General features: G+C 41.5%; 5 protein-coding genes across 6 annotated transcripts in view; 4 read left to right on the top strand and 1 right to left on the bottom strand.

The window, feature by feature from the left end:
* The window catches only part of LOC119007001 (C-terminal binding protein 1), a 54,070-nt gene extending 52,594 nt beyond the window's left edge, over positions 1–1,476 (top strand). Inside the window, exon 12 of the mRNA XM_037076238.1 lies at positions 1,462–1,476. The gene's annotated coding sequence lies outside the window, so the exon portion shown is untranslated. The remainder of the gene's footprint in view (positions 1–1,461) is intronic.
* maea (macrophage erythroblast attacher, E3 ubiquitin ligase) overlaps positions 1–14,022 on the bottom strand; it is a 78,607-nt gene extending 64,585 nt beyond the window's left edge. Inside the window, exon 1 of the mRNA XM_037076260.1 lies at positions 13,947–14,022. The gene's annotated coding sequence lies outside the window, so the exon portion shown is untranslated. The remainder of the gene's footprint in view (positions 1–13,946) is intronic.
* Positions 2,546–12,025, top strand: spon2b (spondin 2b, extracellular matrix protein). Its single transcript, XM_037076261.1, has 6 exons — positions 2,546–3,203; positions 4,520–4,790; positions 5,143–5,366; positions 7,271–7,462; positions 7,812–7,998; positions 10,140–12,025. Exons 2-6 carry the CDS (start codon positions 4,556–4,558, stop codon positions 10,316–10,318), a joined length of 1,017 nt encoding a protein of 338 aa, XP_036932156.1. The 5' UTR covers positions 2,546–3,203; positions 4,520–4,555; the 3' UTR covers positions 10,319–12,025.
* si:ch211-255i20.3 (transmembrane emp24 domain-containing protein 11) lies at positions 13,908–17,064 on the top strand. The gene is made up of 5 exons (XM_037076266.1): positions 13,908–14,037; positions 14,863–14,954; positions 15,115–15,240; positions 15,339–15,485; positions 15,860–17,064. The coding sequence occupies exons 1-5, from the start codon at positions 13,908–13,910 to the stop codon at positions 16,007–16,009; spliced, it is 645 nt and encodes a 214-aa protein (XP_036932161.1). The 3' UTR covers positions 16,010–17,064.
* A 12-nt stretch (positions 17,065–17,076) lies between these two features.
* Positions 17,077–21,514, top strand: part of LOC119007008 (probable E3 SUMO-protein ligase RNF212) — a 6,509-nt gene continuing 2,071 nt past the window's right edge. For both annotated transcript variants that reach the window (XM_037076265.1, XM_037076264.1), the window contains exons 1-9: positions 17,077–17,231; positions 17,447–17,563; positions 18,135–18,196; positions 18,320–18,394; positions 18,505–18,561; positions 18,793–18,851; positions 18,933–18,992; positions 19,761–19,825; positions 20,547–20,607. In XM_037076265.1, the coding sequence (XP_036932160.1) occupies positions 17,201–17,231; positions 17,447–17,563; positions 18,135–18,196; positions 18,320–18,394; positions 18,505–18,561; positions 18,793–18,851; positions 18,933–18,992; positions 19,761–19,825; positions 20,547–20,607 (587 nt within the window). In that variant the 5' untranslated portion in view covers positions 17,077–17,200. The remainder of the gene's footprint in view (positions 17,232–17,446; positions 17,564–18,134; positions 18,197–18,319; positions 18,395–18,504; positions 18,562–18,792; positions 18,852–18,932; positions 18,993–19,760; positions 19,826–20,546; positions 20,608–21,514) is intronic.

Below are 21,514 nucleotides of genomic sequence, written 5' to 3'. Positions count from 1 at the left end.
AACATAAAGCAACTGGAGATCCATGCTCATGTGTGATCCATGAGCACTTAGTCGTGACAGCTACATTGTTACATGAGACTTTACTCATCTTTGAACCCGGTCATCATTTTTATTTCAACTACACATACCTGTTAAGTTTCATGACAGACATATAAACACTCAAAATACTCAAAAACTCAACTTCTGTGATAGTCACAGTAGAAGTCTTCAGGATCACAAGTGTGGGCTGACGCTGTCACAGCTAGTAAAAATAGGCCGTTGTTCATCCGTGAAGTTGCCACAGCAACAGCAGAGGCAATAATGCAATAACACAATGGGCCGCAGACGACGTGTGAGAGAGTCTGTCACATCTGTGTCTGGATGAACAAGAATCTCCACCAACAATAAGAGAGGACACGGCACAAAGCTGTGCTGAAGTGTGACTTCAGTATATAAATTCCATATTCTCTGACATTCAGGCAGTGAGGTTTCAAAAATGCCTTTATAAAGGCTCCAAGTGAGCAAATGGAGCTTGAGAGGAGGTCGAGGTCAACAACAAAAATCAGCTCAGTCAGAAAATTGACAACATTTTCTGACTGAGCTGATTTAATCTCACTGGGAGTTTCAGAAGAACTCTGTAACTGAACCTTGATTGGAGACTATCGTTATGAAACCTTCTAGTACTACTACTACTACTACTATTCATAGTAACTTGATACTTAATCGATCCCTGTGGGACACTTCAGCCCTCTGGGGGAGGTAAAAGGTCAGAGGTCTGAAACAGAGCAACAGACCAGAGGCTGGTTTACATTCAGGGGCTTGATCCATGACACTGCAGCAGTGAGGATGTCTACAGACATGGCAATATAAAGGACAGTCTGTTGAGTGAGTATGACAGCCTGCTGCTGTTCAAGGTGTGATAACAAACGTATGCATGTTAAAATAAAGTGATGACATGTCCATACGGTACCCGTGAGTCCACTTTGTGAATTAAGCCAGGCATACTCCTTGTCCCAGGGACCAAACCTGAAAACCACCCTCCTCATACTTCTTCTTCCTCTCATTTTGCTCTACGCCCCTCGATAAAAATGAATACAGTGCAGCACTGTTCACAGTGCAAGAGTTACGATGGTGGTGATGAGTTAACTTTCCCTTTTCAAATGCCACTGACTGCAAGCAGACTGGACTCTACAGTCCAAACAATAAATTCTGGAAACTGAGAGAGGTTGAGCGGGGGCAACTGGTCTGTGTCTATGTGTGTGTGTGTGTGTGTGTGTGTGTGTGTGTGTGTGTGTGTGTGTGTGTGTGTGTAGGTGTGTGTTTGTGTTTGTAAGAAACGTGACCACATGGAAATCATTAGATGTGGGCTGATTCAGCATCCTGGCACATTTGTGCATTTGCACGCAAGTGTGTGGAGAGCTGTCTGCCTCCGCCAGGTTCAGTAAGTCAAGCACCACACACCCCCAGCCTCCACACACGCACACACACACACACACACACACACACACACACACACACACACACACACACACACACACACACACCCCCAGACTCCACACACGCACGCACGCACGCACGCACGCACGCACGCACGCACGCACACACACACACACACACACACACACACACACACACACACACACACACACACACTAGCCTTCTATAACCTGGCTGACACAGGATGCAGGAGTAAACAGCAGCTGTTATCACGGCTGCCTGTAGGTGTGGTAGACTCACATCACACACCATAAAACACTGAGAGACACTGAATCATCTGTTCATGTCCAGTCTCAACCACGTTTTTTTTCACTGTAAATGTGACCACAAACACTTCATGTTTGTCACTCTGTTAGTTTTTGTTCGTTCATTGACAGTATTTTATTTGCTCATTTTAAAAATGTGTACAAATATGTGTCTAGTGATCAATATTAAAGCTCAAATGATGAAATGCTATTCATGTTCACTGCATCACCACCAAAGAGATGTTCATATTTTAGATGAAGAATGATTTGTGGATTAATTAAGCACAAGAAAAGTTATTGGCGACTAGTATAAATACATATTAGTCTGGAACTTTTCAGTTAATTTCTGAGGGCCGTGATCAGCAGGCACAGACCAAAAAGCCTCCTGATGCAATTGGATGGATTTGAACCAATCAGAGCAGTGAGGACTATGTGACATTTGACTTTTCACACTTCTGACTCAGTCATCATATGTCTTTGACTGGCATCGGAAAACTGTGACAGGCATCTTTTGTTACTGTCTTACAGTTTTTAGGCAAACAAAGACATGACAATGTAACAACTGTGTACTTTGTGACAATACAGTGACTGTGACTGAAAATGCTGCCAGGAAGTTAGGATGTAAATGATGCAAACAAATCGAGGTTTAGGAATTCTATACACACGTGAAATTGTCTGCTGCAAAAAAAGGAAGGTATATCAAAGTGTTGAAGGTATAAACCTTCTGCTAATCTCTGACCCAGTGCCTTCAAACACATCGACTCTTTGTGGCTTAAAGCCTGTAATTCCTCGACATTTTGCTGGCTGATGCTTTACCTCACCGGCTTTTAAGAGGCCCTGAAAAACACATCAAAGTAGTTATGCAAATTGACTGTGACACAGGCAATATAACTTCCTACATGAGTAAAAAAACAGTAGTGGGATTGGATCTAGCAGCTCAGCTGCAATTCAAAAACGTGACCAAGAGACATTTGGAGAAATCTAGAAATACATTGTTAGCCTCATTAGTCATATTTGTAGAGAACCACAGCATCACACTGTGAAATGACACTCTACCCACAGAGTCGCACACGACCCCTGGCTGTGCATCTAGAACTGCTGAACACATTAGCCAGTTAATGGGATACTTAAAAAGAGTGGGAGAGAAGAGGAGGAGAGTGGAGGAGGGAGAGCCAAAGTCAAAGGCCAGGAAGGGGGCAGGGAAGTCATTGACAAGCAGATAGAAAGTACTGAAAGAAAAGTGAGGCAAGTTGAAGAGGGGAGTGGAGCAAAAGAGGGAAGGAGGGGGAAGAAAATGGAAAGGAGGGAAAGGGGTGAACCTCTTGGAGGACATAAATAGCTGAAAGAGGACTTGGAGTCTCGCAGTCACTCTTCCCGACAGCCACAATCCATCGCTCTCCTCTTCCCTTCTCCTCACCACCAGCCCTCCTCTCCACTCATCTGCTGCAGCCCTTCATTCATCTGGACTCTGAGCAAAAATCAGTGAGTAGTTTCTGCACCACATCTTCATCCGGTCGCCACATGACGGTACAGAGATGCTTCATTTTGCAAGACTGCATTCATCAGTCAGCACAATAGAATGACAGAATAGAAATGACAGCTCTATTATAGAAGGCTATGCATGTATGACAACTGGCAATTATTTCTGTACCAGTGAAATTCTGTGCAATCACATTTGGACATGTATTCATATACAATAAACAAACACCTGACAAGGACGGGTGGATGTAAAAGATTTGATATGGATGCAACATGTTATACTGACAAATAAATTAGTGCAAAGAAATCCGGCTCTACTTCTGTGAAAATATGTAAATTACAGTTGCGCCCACTTTCACCTAATCAAAATGTTAAAATGATTCAGAACACATTTTTGTGACAACTTCACATCTATTAACTCTGCACTAAGCAGAATCCACTCCATCAGGTGATGTACTTGAATAAGCAATACAGTAAAACTGCGTATCACTTTATGTGCATGTTGTTTATGTTCCTCTTAGAAGCCACATTCTGCTTCATAGAAAATGTATGCAGGACCCACAGGGGGACATTTAGCCAAAGGACTCTTCATTACCCAACAGATATTCATGAAAAAACCCCCAAAACTTAGAAAAAGGACTCATTGAGTTCAGAGAGGTTGCAGGACGAGTGTCAGGCTCTCTGGAGCATTACACAAGTTAGTGAGGATGATGTGATGAGAGTCAGTCAATATATTCAACGCAGGAATGTGGAGCTCACCAGGCTGTTACTACAGCAACAACAGAAAGCAAACATTCACAGTTTGTATCTACAAGATCTCCTCCTGCCAATCCTACAAAGCTTTACTGAGTTTACACGTCCAAACAAATGGACTGATGGAAAATCAGTGGAGAAGATTTAAGTGAAAAATGTTCCCCTCTGACTCAGCTGCCCCACTTGTTAAACTCGACACCGGTGCTGCAGCCAGACGCTTTGCCCTTTCAACAGCTCTCCTTGTCATTCTTGTCATGTACCAGCGCTGACAGGAAAAGGACAACACGAAGCAGAGATGTCAAACCAGACAACGGCAAAGCTTCAAAAAGGCAGCGCAAGTGTACAGAAATGGAGAATAAATCTTCTCTGGCAGAATGTTCAATCTTTAGAATAAGACATTTATCATAACAATTGGTGTGAGTCAGATTTCCTGGGATTTAGCAACAGCAGAGCAGACAGCAAGAAAAGTGTGAAGTGTGTAGAGATTACATCTGTACACAACTGCAGCCGGATGACTCATCTAGATAAAAACGAATAGTGACTTTTCTCTCGTCTTTGTCCTTCAGGTCCTTCGTCCATCCCCCAAATCAGCCCTCAGTATCATGGACACCACAGGGAAAATCCTCTCCATCAAAGAGGCACTCTACCGCCTGATCTTCATGATGCTGACACTCGGCCAAGGCGTTCATTCAATGCCCGTTCCTACAGATGCCCCCATGTGCACAGCCTCAGAAACTGCTCAGTACAGGTTAACGTTTACCGGCAAGTGGTCCCAGGCAGCGTTCCCTAAACAGTATCCTGTGTACCGTCCACCTGCGCAGTGGTCAAACATCATTGGTAAGTACACGGCAACCTGTTCTCTCATTGGCTACAGTATTGGTAGAAGGTGTTGAATTGTATAGTGACTGGGTTCAGTACGAGGAAGCTAAAGTAGAAAACTACATACAGAGAAATCTAGAGAAGAAGAAGCCATGATTGGTAGGTATACCGTAATTGCATGGCAGAAATGTCTCAGACTGAATGCTACTGATTTGTGTGTCCACAGAGATGCAATCGTCTCAAAAATCAGCCCAAGATATTACAAAATATTAAGACACAACCTGATGCAGTTTATATTAACCTCTGATAGCTGTGGACTACAACCTGTTGCAACAACTAACCTCCTCTCCATCTCTCTCTCTGTTGTCAGGGGTGACTCACAGCTCCGACTATCACATCTGGCAGCGTAATGAGTTTGCCAGCAACGGAGTGAGGGAGTTTGCGGAGAAAGGCGAGGCCTGGACGCTCATGAAGGAAGTCGAGGCGGCCGGCGAGCGCATCCAGAGCGTTTATGGGATCCTCTCCGCTCCCGCTGTTGTGGGAGGCACAGGCCAGATGAACACAGAGTTCGAGGTCTTCGCCAGGCACTCCTATGTAAGTCAATCAGCACCTGGTCTTCTTCAGTCTGAGTCAGGAAACGTAGTATATCAGAGACCTTTTCCCTGCCGGGTGATATTATATGAAAAGGTGATGCCGAGTTTTGCTGAGCCTTGGCATTTAAAATGTTGTCAATCACAGCTTGTGGTGAGATCAGGGATAGTTTTTCCTTCTCTTCATATGCAGCTTTAGCCATCAGTCTTATCAGATATTACAACTTTCTACCAGTAGACTCAGTCTTTTAAACAAGCACACAGATGGATGAACATCAGTTTCTCCTTGCTAAGTTCCCAACAGGTACATTTTGACCCACTATACTTACTGTCATTGAGCAGAGTACCATTATATTGATTCACTGTTCAAGTAATCAGGTAAGTGTATTTTACATTCCGAGGTTACACGACATCAGTGGCGTGGTGACCCTTTCATACTCTGTTGTGAAGTTATTTCCATGGGGCACGACTCTAACAGCCAACACAATAAAAATGACACCAGGGTTATAAAAAAAAACTAAAACTACCTAAAATGTTGCATTAATGCCCCAAGTGTCCTTCTAGCCAAGTAAAAAGTTGCCATACTTCTGCTAATTACTGATCATAAAAAGTACTCAATATAAGAAAGAGCTGCATTATGCCTTTTTACAACGTTACAAGGCTGATGCAGCAAAACAGTTAATACAACTATAAAACCAGCTCTGGGCTGTACTTTCCATACGCTGCACCCTAAAGAGATCTTCCGAAAACGCAGCAAGGCAAATTTATGGCTTTACAAATTATGTAAAACTCTGCAGGAGTTGGCTGTTAAACTTCCTGCTGAGGAGTGTCTGGGTAGATCATTAAGTCCAGAGCACATCTGACCAAACACAATGTTTGACAAGAATCGTGTCCTTAAAGTGAGACAAATGGAAAAACGCCAGTTGGTAAGGTAATAAGTCGTAAAGAAGATACTCACTGAATCAAAACCATCGCTGCTGAAATAACCCCACATGTTTGGGGAGGTGGATGACTTATTGGACTATGAATCGCTACAGTGATTATACATGCTTCTAACTGAACACATCGCAGCACAGTGAAATACTTTATCGTATGATATACAGATCACATGGTGGATTTAAATGGGAACAGCAGAGAGCTGCACTAACTGAATCAGGTGATGTCACCTGAGTCACCATCAGTCTGGGCTGTAGACAGTTTGGCCATGTGTAATCAGCCGCTGATAGTAAAACACACCCACAGCTCTTACCAAACTTTGTTGCATTGTGGGGAAATATAGGTGCCAAGCTTTGAAGAAGAATGTGTGAAATAAAAAATATATATCTCTACTTCTGATGTATCGATTTGGACACTTTTAAACTGTCCATCATGAGTCCCACACTGCTGAAGGAAAGCAGTGATAAAACAGTTGAGTACTTTGATTTCCCAGGAAGAATCGAAGGATGTTTTGTGGCCAAAAACAGGATAATAAAAATTCCTCCTCCTACCAGATCTCCCAAAAGAATTCAAGTATTTATTGTAGTCCCTTTGGTGTTGTAAAGGTTAAATCAAGAGTATAAATGACTGATTAATATAAATGTGCAACAAAGTGCATTGTAGATGTAAATTACTGAATGTAAATGAAGAAAGATTTAATCACAGAGCATGATGACCAACTTTGTCTTATGTGTTTTTAACCCATTTTCCAAGTGACACGACACGGCTGAACAGTTTCCCACACTCAATATGATATATGGTGACATAAAACAACAAACCTTTAAAATTCCCTTTCCCACCCATGACTTTTTCTTCTTATCTTCATCTCTTACTCTGACCCACCTCCTCATTTCCCTTTTTTCTTTCTCCTTTTTTTCTCTCTCTACGCTCCATCTCCCTCCCTACGCTCTACTTCCTCCTCTCTATCGGCAGCTGTCGTTTATCGTGCGTATCGTTCCGAGCCCGGACTGGTTTGTGGGCGTGGACAGTGTTGACCTGTGTGATGGCGACCAATGGAAAGAGAACGTGTCGCTGGAGCTTTTCCCGTACGATGCGGGTACTGACAGCGGGTTCACTTTCTCGTCTCCCAACTTCGAGACCATCCCACAGGACAGAATCACACAGGTAGGTTCAAAACACACGCCAAAGGCAACAACCATCATTCCAAAGCCAAAGATCACATATCATGTGAATGAGGATGTGAGCTTAACGTTATTCAATAAAACCAGCAGTGGCACAGAGGAAACCACTGTTTTCTAATGTTTCTGTTGTACACGAAGAAGCTAAATCAAATGAATTAGACAACAGAAGATAAAACAAATGCCTTGAATTTGTTGTTAACCTTATGGCTGACTATTATTATTAACCCTAACCCTTAACTAAAAGGATGTCGCAATAATGGTTGATGCATCATTTCACCTCCAGCAAATGAAAATGTATTGATTGTCATTCTTTGCCCGTTTCCCCTCTTTAGATCACATCTTCCTTCCCTAGCCACCCCGCCAACTCCTTTTTCTACCCTCGCCTGAAGCACCTGCCTCCCATTGCCAAGGTGATGCTGACCAAGATAAAGAAGACCAATCAGATCATCAGCCTGCCTGTGGAGCCCACCCAGTCCAACCAACTGCCCACAGGAAATGAGATTGAGGACAAGCTCATAAGTGAGTCTAAAGAACTTAAATACTCACTGGACAAAGTGTGGTATATCAGCACCCACACGAAAACATACTAATACATGACTGATCACAACCAGTAAAGGAATAACCGAATGGTGCTGTTATCATATTGTTTGGCCCAGTATGAAGCAGGTACCACTGAGACAATGAAATATGATAGAGGAAATCCAGCTGATGAATGCTTTTAAAGACACTATCACAGCATAAAAGGTTATAATTCTAACAGATAGGAGTTAACAACGATTTAAACATTTGCTGGCTTAACTGTAGAAATCTCGGCAATACAAAATGATCCACCAGGAATGTGTTTAATTTGGTGGTGTGGCAGCAGTATATGTGTACGTTCTTAGCTGTGAGAAACACAAATGCAGGATTTGTCAAGAAGCTAGGAGTTTGGTTCTTTTGCTGACTCAAACGAAAGCATTTGGGAGCCATTACAGGCCCCACACAAACTAAATTGCTTCCAACCAAAACCAGAGAAGCTGAGTGAGGTTAGGGCATCAGAAAATACCAGGGGCACATCTGGCATCCAGTGGAACAATATGAGGATGAGAGAATGAGAAAGTCAGAGCATTTAAAGGAAACTATTATGTAAGGCAACGTTTGGGTCGTGACCCAAATAGGATGCAGACACGTATGTTTTAACAAGAGCTGGATCCTCGAGGTGAAGCTGGATTTACTTAATGTTGGTTCTCAGACTGTTAAATTTATGACTCCCTGTTGTACAGATTAGTGGTAGCAGTAAAAAAAAAAAACCCAACAGTATGGAAGATTAGGGAGACATGTTGGAAAAATAAAGATGAAGACTGTGTCAGACTACAAGTAAACCTACCGATGCAGCAGTCAAACAACCTGTCTGCTTGACTGATGTTCTCCAATATGAGAAGGAGGATAAAATAACCTTTAATAAAAACACAATTCAACCACAGAAAGTCTCAACAGATGACTTGACGAGGAACATATAGCGTGTCAGCCTGGCAGTAGAGCTGACAGTGCAGTAATCAGACTCAGAGTTCATGGTGACCGTAAAAAGTTTGACTCAGCATCAGACTACAAGTCGTTCCCCCGACAACCCGTCAACAAACAACAACGAGGGGCCAAGAATCTGTTGGGGTTTCCTGCCTTGATCCCAATGCTCCGTCCTGCCCCTCCATCTGTTCATCCATCCCTCCATCCATTAATCCCACCATCTCTTTTAAGCGTCCTGCTTGGGGCTTAAACAACAACATTTGTTGTAGATCAATAATCACCTGCTCAAGATTATATCTGAGAAAATGTGAAATAAGATAATTCAGCTTGTGGCATCGGAGCGTTATTATTATGACTTCATGCTTTCCTCTGTCATTAACGGACACAAGAGACTACGGGAGTTTTGACTTGCTTGTTCCATCTCTCCATCCGACTGTACATCCATGATGCTTCCGTTCCGCCTCCCATCCTTCTGCTTTTCTACTCTTTCACCTACAACTAAGTCTGTGATACATATCAGCTGTACAGGAGCTCCCAATAAGGTAGACAGAGGTCTCTCGCAAGTACACAATGTTGCAAAATGGTTTAAATGGCCGCTTTAAGGTACCTGAAGGGTTACAGCACATGAGACAAAGCTGAACAGTCACAACTGCTGCTGGTTTGATTCCAGCATTCGTCCTTTATTGCACGTCTCACCCTTCTCTCTTCTTATTTTCTTTCTGTCTCTTTACTGCTCCAATCCAACAATTGCCAACAATGTTCCTAGAAGTCAGCTCCTTTCCATTTCTTCCATTTCAGGTGCGAGGCTCTAAATCTCTGTCTACTGTAACTGTCTCATTAAGTGGTAGCACTGCTGACAAAGAGCATGCACAGTCAGACAGAAAGAGTCAATGTTTTAAACATAACCCCAGCAGCACAAGCAATGCAAGAATCTATGACAAGAAGCGATGAGTTCATAAAAAGCTGCACACACAGCTCCCTGGTACGACTGATCCTCTCCTTTTCATTCTAAACTATAACATCCACTCACAAATGTCAACCTTTTGCCAATTCCAGACAATAAATACATTATATTGAAAAAAGGAGGTAAGTCTGTAGCAATAACTCAGACCAAAAATGAGTATTGATGTGATTACAATGCCCTCCTCTCCCTGCAGATACCCCTCTGGACTGTGAGGTGTCAGTGTGGTCTCCTTGGGGTTTGTGCAAAGGCAAGTGTGGAGACTCAGGCGTGCAGCACCGCACGCGCTACATCCTAATGCACCCGGCCAACAACGGAGCGGCATGCCCCCTGCTGGAGGAGGAGAGGAAGTGCTTCCCAGACAACTGCTTATGACTAAGCCAGGAACGGCGGGAGAAGAAAGAGAGAAAGGAGAGGAGAGAGAAGAAAGAGAGGAGAGCCAGGAAAGGGAGGAAAGGACGGAGACGGAGAAACAACAGCAAAAGGTCCGCGGCGTATTCTCACGAGGCATAAATATGATGAACTCACGTCTTTTCTCCCTGTTTCTGTGGAAATGTACTGATTGATTGACTGACATTTAAATCTGGAGAATCACGCAACAAAAAAGTCTCATCCTTGAGTCACTTTGATAGATCTGACAGTACAACAAGAGGTGTAGTTTGGCAAAACAGCTATTAGACACCAATTCGGTTTTGGCAGATTATCAAAATTGTCTGGGGAGAGAACGACGCTGCTTCAAACATTAACTGAACACATTTTCACATTATAATTGGGGTTTTGAATCGACATTTCCAGCGATGACAGACATTTGTTTGCCCACAGTGGATTATAAGTCCCAGCAGCTTTCATTTAGTGGATTTGGAAATAAATCCATATAATTATACTTAACAAATCCACATAATATCAGTTTGGGCACAGGGGAAAACAAAACGGCTCAATAGTTCCACTGGCAGAAGTAAGGAAATAGATGTTCAGTCCTCTAAACTACACCAAATTCAAAAACATGTTTACAGAGACATCACAGTTGTTTTCCTGAAGACAAAGAGTATATTTATTGACAGGATTTTAACCTGTAGTGTACAGTATATCAAAATCTGAAAGTGATGTGTATTCCTTTATGTAAGTGAGGTATAAGTTCAATACAGGAAAAAATGTTTTTGTAAAAAACAGTAAAAAATGTACAAAAAAATGTCTGTCTGTATGTTCAATAAAGTGTAAATATATCTTAAGAAGTCGCCTTCTTCATCACAGTGTTCATTTTCAGTCATCATACTTCAACTTCGTAACACACAATCATAATAATAATTCCTTTATATGGATTTTAAACCTTCTGTACAGCCTCTGCTCAGTTAATGTTTGACCTTTAAAATCTGAACCACACATTTGGGCTTACTTACATTCGTGCTCCCAAGGTAATATCACTAACACTGAGGCTGCAGGATCAAATTGAGTGGAGAGAGTAATGCTTTAAACTGGATGACCTGGGTTCAAGCCCCCGTGTTGGCCAGGATTCGCCCTGATGAAGTGTTGCTCATAAAATGGATGAATGAATAAAACAGTTCCCCAAATGTTGATTTAGATTATGAGGCCTGAAGTCTCACAGAGCTCACTTCACGCTGTGACGTCCAGTGTAGCACATCACAGTTTGAGTCAGGAGTTTAATTTAACGGGCAAAACAGACGCCAGTTACACGAAAAGTGACCTAGAGGAGATTTCTGGGCAGGATGAAGACAACGCAATTACAAACAGATTGACAAATTCGTCTTTAGCGATATTAGTGTAAATATGTACAACAGATAAAGTCACGTATCAACCCCTTCTTTCCCACCAAAGCAACACAGAAACTATACTGCAGATGGCAGATTGAACAGCAATAAGAACTAAACATCTGGAGCATGAAGGCGCTCCTTCTGTTTTGAATGACAAGAGAAAGGAAAAGTACGGAGGCAGAAAATCAGGAGGAACAGGAGAGGAGCAGATGCAGAATCTGGTTTTTCATAACAGTAGTTTTATGAGCTGAGTCTAAGAGACGACAGCACAACTGAGCTGAATATCATCGAAATCTCAAGTAAATAAGAAAAGTCCAATATATGTGACAACATTTTAATGAAGAACGGTGCTGCTGCTGCAGCTTTGGCCTGCAAATCTTATTCTCCAGATGTAAGAAAACAATTTTGTTTGTTACAGACCGAAACAAACTTCACATCATCCTGATATTAGTGTTTTTTATGCAAGAATGATATTTACCACCAACTGTGGATGATACTGCAACTGTAATATCTGTCAAAATATTTGCGATATGATTTATCTATTTATTTTTTTTGCTGTATCCTGCAGCCCAAGTCTGAAGCATCGTATCCAAGTATACGCCCTGTAAAGTGCTATATGAATACATACTGTCTATGTTTTTAGATTTGAGTCCCCCCTCACAGTGGTTTGGTCCACTACCAACCATGCACACACATTAGCACTAGGTACGAGTGTATGGAGCAGTTTTTGGGAGTGTGTTTGTGGTGGTGGTGGTCGACCGCCAGTAAGTAGCTACTTTGCAAAAGTTACCCTAAATCAAAGGATCAGTCTGACACTTGTATCTACTTTCTACCGCTCAGTAGAATGAAACACATTTACAGTTCTGACTCGACTGCATTCTGTTCAGTCCATTTTCTCACAGTTGCAGCAGACGTAGTTTTACTTCGACCTCCTGCAATAATGTTTATAATATATAAACTGACATTGCAGGAGGGAATACAGAATGCACCGACTGGGTGAACCGCAGCACTGTGTGATTCACGGGAAACTGCAGATTACTGGCATTTTTACAAGTTATGTTTTGGAAAATGACAGATAGAAAAATATAAATCATGTTTTTAAATCGAATCTTCAGATATATGAAACGCGTTGATTTATTATTCACACTTTCTGTGAAACTACTGACGAGTGGGAGAAGAAGGAAATCTGATTCTTTGCTTTCTTTGAGGCGTAACAACTTCTGCAGATGCTGAACATGAGAAGGGCTTATTCTGTGTGTGGGGGTCCACTTTATAAGTGACCTCATCTTGGGTAAGCATATGGCAACTATTGTATGTAATGGTTTGGATCGCAATTTCCTCTCAGTTTTCCAAAGAGCTCTGGACTCTCCTGCATACTGTAGTAGCAGTGCGACACGAGTAATCCTCCCTGCGCAACAATTTAAAAGGTGAACACTATACATTAAAATGACTAATAAATCCCAGAGAAATAAGAAATAAGCCTCTAAGCCGAACGAGAAGAGCATAGGTAATCACTAACCATCAATCATCACACCACAGTACAGCGTACTCATACATATTCTCACCCTAGAGTACCCTAGAGGGACAGTGACGGCAGATAAACACATTTTTGAATATGTTACTTGCTCATCTTGCATCTTGTTGATAGCTCGGGATGTCTCCCTGAGGGCACAGCTCAGCATCTATCACTTTCAATTTAGTGTGGTAAATGCAGAGCTGGCACTAGTGGAGAAAAGTCTACTTCAGTATTAACAGGAACACGTTCAGTAACAAGCCCCTGAGCGCTTGCATTATTACACTAATTGGTAGATTTTTCTACATAATTGCTGTTGAGACATATACACGTGTCAGAGACGTGTTTGAAAAGCTCATGGTGCGACTTGTGCTTCCATGTCAGTGCATTAGGAGCACACTGGTGACTCTGGTCTTAGCTGCCTTGCGATTGGCTCCCAGGTTAACCAGTCACAACACAACCACAAACGTCTCGTCACACAAAGCAGCACCTGTGAGTTTCTCACACTCTCAACAGTCTCGCTTATAACATTCACACTTTAAATACATACGCTTCAGGACACTGGTGTTTGGCCGTAGCCGATGAAAAACACCTCAATCTTGAAAAGTCAACTGGAACGACAGGCCAAACATTTGGTCACTGCTGAGTGTGTTGTAACTTAATATTTCATAGTTAACTGAGAATGGGTTTGCGAGGCGTTGGCTTCCTCCTCCAGTGTTACCTGATGTTGGCAGCAGCCATGTATTTTGAGCTCGGAGAGCAGGAGGAAAAATGCATCATCGAGGAGATTCCTGAAGACACTCTGGTCACTGGTGAGTCCTGGAGAGGGAATATTCCTCCTGAGTGTCATTTACAAGCTCAACAGAGGTAATAAATGTGGAATTAGATTCTCGAAACTGTTCTGTGAATTGACACGTGACTGCTGAAACACACAGTAATGGACTTCCATGAGAGTGTGTCTTTTATTTCAGGGAGTGCAAAATCCATTAATGACTTCCATCCTGTACATTTAGTGAGATATTCCTGAAAAATGATTTGTTCTGTGCTTCAACAACAGATCTGCTGTGAAAATGTAAAGCGTTTTAATTCATAGTTCTCACAACTACTAAATATTTACCACAATTAGTCCTACACTGACATGTTGACATGTTGGCAATCATTATATTTTGATACATATTCAGACGAGCGCTGTAACTTTCTGAACTTACCAGACTGTTCTACTTTTCTCACGCCTGCCTTCACCCACATATTCATTATATCAACATTACTAGTAAAATCTCCAGCTACAAAACTGAAATTTGTTTTACTTATGTTCAATGAGACATTAACAAACATAGCTTTAGTGCTTTGTGTTTTGCAAATATAAAATATACCGAATATAGAAAAAAATATCCAATATTCAGTATTTCTGATGATTCTTGCTTGAGAACATCTTTCAACTAACATAAAATGATATCCTACACGGACACGAAATAATATATTTGGCATTAGAACATTCTGCCAATTTCTCCTGATGACAGCAGGTGGCGCTATGAGTCTGTTTATTTATCATCTAATGTTGAACAAGTTTATTTTGGATTTAAAGGTGGTCTGCATGTGCAACCGTGTGATGTGAACGGACTGTGTCTTACCTTCAGGGTATTTCTTGTTGGAGCCTTGGGATTTGAAGAAAGCCACCCGCTCCCCTCACCTCGGTGTCACTCTGACAGTCAGAGATCCAAATCATGAGGTACTGCACAAAGCCAAGTCCAACAAACATATATTATGGTATATGAACACATGGGCTGGCTGGTTGGTTTGTCCATTTAAACCCTTTAAAAACTTACGTCAATTTTGTTGACCAGTAGCTGATGAAAAGTTGTCCTAACAGTGTGTTTCCTGCGCTCTAGATTCAGATGTCCAAACGCTACGGTAAATTCAGCAAGTTCACCTTCACAGCTCACGCGTCTGGTCAGCACTTCTTCTGCTTCCAAACCAACTCCACCAGGTTTTCTGTCTTTGCAGGAGAGAGGCTGGTGAGACCTATGGACACAGAAGGGGGGGAATAATTCAAAGTAAAATGCTGCAACATGCACAAGATAACCAGTTAATTTGTCTCTGTCATGTTGTACAGAAGCTACATTTGGACATTCAGATGGGAGAGCATACGATCGGCCACGACACTGACAAAACCAAAGACAAGATGGAGACTCTGGAGAACAACTTGAGCCATCTCGTAGATCAGATGAAGTACATCACCATGCAGCAGGAGTACCAGAGGGTGAGCCCTTTACTGCACTGTCTCCAAGATAATATATATATAATGTGAGTATACAATATCGGCCATAAGGATGTCAATCTTATCTCAATTTAGTGGAATTAAACGGCTTGTTAGAAAGCTCAGCAGCAAGAAAACATATCCTACATGAAAGTGGCCACAACAAGGTCTTTGGATTATCTTGACGAGCCGGGTCATGATTTCTGGAAGAGACATTGCTGATGAGTTACACAAATGTTATTTTTTTGGCACTTTGAGCACCACAAGCCGTGTGCTGTCCAGTTCCACTGGATTAGACAGAAGCCATACATCCCGATGTCTTCATGGAAAAACAGCACATATAGCATGAATGTTTTATGTTCTTCATTTTCATGCAGGAGAAAGAGGACAAGTTCCGGCAGATCAGCGAGGTGACCAACAGCAAAGTGCTGTGGTGGGCCGTGGTGCAGACCACCATCCTGCTGTCAGTCGGTTTCTGGCAGATGAAACAACTTAAAGACTTCTTCATTGCCAAGAAGCTGGTCTGATGATGACCTCTGACCTCTCCACCTGAGGCCTGATAACCTTATAGCGTCTCTGGCTACACCTGCAATGTGTAAACTGTACGCTAGACACTTCAAACATGGAATATACGATACGATAAACACCAACATTGATTTGAAAGAGTTGTTTGTATACAACATGGTCACTCTTACCAAAACTACACAATCAATGTCTCCTCTGTACCTGTTCTGTAGCCGTGGTGACAGTGAGCTTTGGTTTTTGCTCCTCGTCTATTAGTGATAGTCTTAGTTTTGTTTTTAGAGCTATATGTGACTTAATATTACCCACTGTTGTTCATTGATCATGATTAAAGGGTTGTTTCTACACACACGGCCTCTGCTGCTGCTGTTTCTGTATGTTTAGTTATCTCGATTTTAATGTGAAACTTTCCACTCTAATTAGCTGTGGTGGTTATGTCCTGAATATGGGAAACAAACCACCACTCCTAAATGAATGTAGATAAAATACTGCCACAGTATTTATTTTCAATATAGTTTTCTGGAGTTAATAGTCAAATGTGTTTTTCTTTCCCATCTTCTCTGTCCTGTTTTCTTCTCTTTAACTTTGTTGCCCTTAATACAATAATACCTTGGGATTGAGTTCTTTGTAATCTTAGCTGATGAAAGACTGATAAGAATATTCGTTTTATTGTAAGAAAAATATGCACCAGATTCATCAGGACAGAAAAGATAACAGCTAGTGACACAAAGGGAAAATTAATAAAAGTAATTTGAAGGAGGATTGTTTTGTTCTTTTGTCTTATTTCTCTTTTGAAGGAGTAAGAAAAATAAATGACTCAAATCACAAATTATCCAAGTTTTAGGAGAGATTCAATTACTCAGGCAATGACCCTTCTGTCTTTGAATACAAATAAACTAGCAAATGTTCGTAGCTAGCTAGCTAGATGACTAGTTAGCATAGTGTAAAAAAGAAAATGACGTTATGTGCTCATAGCTGTTTTGGAAATTTCGACCCTGACTGATAGTTACAGTAGTTAGTTATATAAAGTGTATCATATATATTGTTAATATAGTTATTTTTGATTACTTACAGACAAAGAGTGAAGTTAGCCAGCTCCGCCGGTGGTTGAGTGACGTTATACAGTAGACGTTAGAACGACTAACCGTTATTTAGCTAGCTAGTTAGCTAGGCTAGGTTAGCTTCAAGTTAGTAGTATGCTGGGCTCACTGCAGCGGGATGACCAAGGTAACACAATAAATCTCCATGTACTTATCTGTTAAAGTGGGTCAGTCGTGTTCTAAAATAATCCTGAACTTTAAAGGAAATACATAAAACATTTTAAAAACATTGAGCTGTGATACCATTTGGCTAAAGTTGTTAGCGCTGCTAGCTAGCGCAGTAATGAGTTAGCAAAGTGAGTTAGCTTGTTTATTTACTTTAACCCTCGTCGTGTTTTGCAGGTGTTCAAATGTCTTACTGGGTTTGCTGCAACTCCTGCTTCCTTTCCGCCAGTGCTGACAGAAAACTGGGTGTTACGACCTGTGGACATGTCGTCTGTAGCGTCTGTTATCAGAAAGGTAGAAACAGTTGATTTAATACAACAAACAGTGAAATCTGTCACTGTTTTAATGGGTTTTAAAAGCCCAGAGCCTCGTCTTCACCTCAGCTGTGTGTTCTTCCTGCAGGCAGGTGAAACTGTGGTTCGACAGAGACATCTGTTGGGCTTCAAGTGATATTACACAGCTGATGATTCAGTTTTACTAACTCAGCTTCTCCATGGTCACCCTGAAGACATTCATTCTCCCTGTGAGGGAGAGGAATCTGTGATCCAGTCTTGTTCTGTCTGTTCTTGCTCACTCAGTATTAAATATTGGACCTCTTGAAGTTCTCCTGGAGGCCCATGTGGTCCCACTGATCATATTCACCCTCCACAGCTGAATCCCTGATGGGTCTAATCTCAATAAAACTCTCCACAGTTTGATTATACAGTATAATCCTCCCTGGTTTACAGACTCACACCCAGAGGTTATAGTTAATTAATTCTGGGTCTCTTGGACCATGAGAACCCCTTTTTTGTTCAGTTCCTGTGTTGGATTGAGAGCCAACCTCATAATTTGGTCTTTATAATAAAATATTTGTTATTTCCAGGAAGCCAAGGCAAGTGTTTAATATGCAGCTCCAGCTGCCAGGTGTCGCCTCTCTCTGACAAAGTAAGTATCTCTCTCCTCATTAAATTGCATCCTCAGGTTAGATAAGATGACGCGTCTAAACTCACATCATTGTTCAGTCACTGCTGTGGTTAAAGTCACGTTCAGCGTCTTTGTTTGTTTCAGAGCAGCTGGGAGGTGAAGACGCTGTTCTCCGACATCGACGCTGTGGCAACGACACACTTCACAGAAATCGGCAAAGTTTGGTCATTTTCTGTCTACTTACCTGTTTGTATCAGCTGTGTTAAAGCTCTATTATGAAGATTTTTATTAGTGCCGGTTTCACAGAGCAGTTTCTTTTCTTTTCTCAGGTCATAATGTTCCAGGAAAGACATCAGAAGAGGCTGCTGACTCACTACCAGCAGAGGGTGAGAGACATCTGCTGTGTGTTGCTGCATTGTGTGTCTGTAGGTGTGTATGTGTGTGTGTGTCATTGAAGGTAATGCAGGTTATGTTCCACAGGTTCAGTTCTGTTCCATTAAACTTTGAAAAACCACGTTGAAAGTATGATTCGCTTAGCTCCCTGTTCTTTAACAGACCCATAAATGTCTGACAACATGAAATAGTCAAACCTGCAGAATTATTTTTATCAATTACAGAATGAGAAACTAGAGGAGATGTTAGTCAGGATGAAGCAAGAAATGCAGCATGTGACAAAGTAAGTTAAAGGTTTTGCATCATTGTATGGTCTGCGTTTCTAAACTGCAGTTTATTTAAAGTAAATATTTGTTCTTTGAAGGAAGCTGAACGAGCAGAGCGCCTACATCGCTACGCTGGAAAACTCTCTTCAGCATCAGAGGTACGTGACACTGATGTTCTAATAATGGGATAGAATAAGATGAGCAGCTTCTCTTATTACCATTTTATTTAATGTTGATAATTTGCCTCTGCTGCCTGAAAAACACGCTCTCTAACTAGTCTTAACAAGTTTCATTCATTCATTGTTTCACATCATCAGTCGTCGTGTGTCAGTGCTCATGATGCTCCTGAAATGAAGTCTAAAATACTGCATCAGTGTCGGTGGAGGGAATCAAACCTGTAACAATCTGGCAGTAAGTGATGGTGGTGTTGTGCCTGGTTGGTTTTGGCGGCACTTTTTAACCTTAATCACAACCGGCTGGCTGTGGCGCCTCGGTGCTCACTAGGTGTCACTCCTGGTACATCTGCTCCATCCAGCACTGGACTGATCTGAAGAACAGTAGAAATGCCAGAATTGCAATTTTTATTTCTTAGTTCTTAATCATAGTATTTGAGTTCAAGTTCTGGAGTAAACGTTGAGAAGTATCTGATGGTTAATTACAACAAATATCACAGCATCCAGTGTTAGAAAGTATTTCATCTTCTACATTTGTACTGAAGCTACAAATGTATAAATGTTCTGTAAAATATAAACTAAAGGAAGTAAAGAACTGCAAGAATAAATAAATCTCAGTCCAATATTCTCATAAAAGGTAAATTGTCTGTCTTGAACACACCTTGAAGGGAGTCTTCATTTCATTCTCTTATTCTAGGAGTCAAACTAATAACTGTGAAGTGATTAACCTTGTTCCTTTCTCTTCTCTCTCAGTGCCAAAGTTTCCTCAGCGCCTCAGATGAGCCACAGTTCCCTCATCGGACACGGACAGAAGTCAGGTAACAAGGATCTCATAGTGTAATGTCACTGTTGTCTTGTTCATTGTATTCATCTCCATGACACCTTGTTGTAAGACATCTATCAAGTCTGAAAAACACCTTGAACTGTCATTAACATTCTCATAAATACCTTCATTTTATTACACTGTGCAGTCATTAGTCATATTTAGTCAATGTGTCATACATTTCACTATATGCAGTTAATATTTTGCTGTCATCATAATGATAATAATGATCATTATATGGTATTAGAACACAACCTCTATTTAAGGCAGGGCGACCAGATCAGGTCAAGACTGGAATCAGGTTTGAGTCACAACAAGGAAACAAAGTCTGAGACCAAAAACACAAAACACATCCTGTTCAGTATTCTTCATTCTGTTGTCTTTATGCTGGAGAACTAAGAGTCAAATGTAACGTAACTTAAATCAACCAATACAAAAACAGAAGCCATGTAAAAGTGCTAAATGTTGCCTTATTTAACCCAAAACAGCAATCAGTGTCACCAATATAGAAAGAGATGTAAGATACAGCTCTTGTTCTATAATGTCGGTCACAAAAAACTCATGTCTGTGTAAGAACATCAGCAGGCAGGCAGGATGCTGATGCTGAGTGACCATGAAACTGTCTCAGGTCGTGTCACTATAACCACTAATGTCTCGTCATCATTAATGTTAAACAGTCGTTGTTAACGTTGTTTCTGTCTCCTGTTTGGCGTCAGTGCTACAGATCCCATACAACTCCCCCGTGACCCTCTCCAGACACCCCTCATCAGCTAGCATGTGAGTATCGTCCCTCCTTTAACTGATCTAATGGCGTCTTTAACCTTCCTCCTCACCTCATCTCTGTTTCCTTTAGTCTGCCCTTCATCACCTCTCACCATAAGAGAGAGAGAGAGAGAGAAAATATAGGACGTGTTTCACAGTGCAAACAAGTTATATCCTGGGTTCAGCCCCGGTGTCTTATGTTAGCTTTAGCTGCTCTATAGCTTTGCCCTGCCCTGCAGCTATCCACACACACACACCTGAATAAGCTGCGGGGTTTAGTGAGGATTCCCTGTTGGGTTCTCGAGACTCCGTTGACACAAGAATGATTGGCTTCATGAGCTTAATTGTACAAATGTTGTTTTATCCGCTGAGACTGTAGATTCTTCTGCTGGTGAGAGGATATTAACCCCCGTCAGCAGGCTAACCTGCCTGCAGGGTCAAATTCAGATGATTTAAAAGACTAAAGTAATGGTTTATGCAAAGTTAATTTAGAGCATATGTTGATGAAGTGATTTAAAAGGAACAATACATTTTAATTATAGCTGATTTTTGTTTCTGGATAGAAGTAAAAATTGGACTTAGCCCCTAAATCAGTCACGTTTAAGAGAATCCCAGAGTTTCTTGATGTTTTGCGGTCGTTCTAAAGGTTTTACAGTAATGCAAAATGTAACTTATAGCTGTACTTATTGTCCTGGAATGTTTTTTTCCCTTTTATCAACAATAAATGCATTAGGGAAAAGACTCCCACACGCTGTCCATTTCACTTGCAATGAAGTTTTTTGACAACAACGCTTCATTGCAAGTGAAGTGGACAGCGTGTGGGAGCATTTTGTCCTGATTTTGTTGGCCTTAGGTCTTCTCCTACACACCTGTCAAGCTTAAGGTGTGCAAAAGCTGCACTCTGTAAACAATAATTGCATGA

The sequence above is a fragment of the Acanthopagrus latus genome, chromosome 18 (assembly GCF_904848185.1).
Source record: "Acanthopagrus latus isolate v.2019 chromosome 18, fAcaLat1.1, whole genome shotgun sequence".
NCBI lineage: Eukaryota > Metazoa > Chordata > Actinopteri > Spariformes > Sparidae > Acanthopagrus > Acanthopagrus latus.
The sequence above is the reverse complement of the archived record's forward strand: the minus strand, read 5'-3'. Positions and strand labels throughout refer to the sequence as shown.

Bases quoted from the DNA above. Each gene is read 5' to 3' on its own strand.
- spon2b (XM_037076261.1), top strand. From the start codon at position 4,556: ATGGACACCACAGGGAAAATCCTCTCCATCAAAGAGGCACTCTACCGC. The intron at 4,791-5,142 runs GTAAGTACACGG...CTCTGTTGTCAG, and splicing joins GCAGTGGTCAAACATCATTG to GGGTGACTCACAGCTCCGAC. The intron at 5,367-7,270 runs GTAAGTCAATCA...CTCTATCGGCAG, and splicing joins TCTTCGCCAGGCACTCCTAT to CTGTCGTTTATCGTGCGTAT.
- si:ch211-255i20.3 (XM_037076266.1), top strand. From the start codon at position 13,908: ATGGGTTTGCGAGGCGTTGGCTTCCTCCTCCAGTGTTACCTGATGTTG. The intron at 14,038-14,862 runs GTGAGTCCTGGA...TCTTACCTTCAG, and splicing joins TGAAGACACTCTGGTCACTG to GGTATTTCTTGTTGGAGCCT. The intron at 14,955-15,114 runs GTACTGCACAAA...CCTGCGCTCTAG, and splicing joins TCAGAGATCCAAATCATGAG to ATTCAGATGTCCAAACGCTA.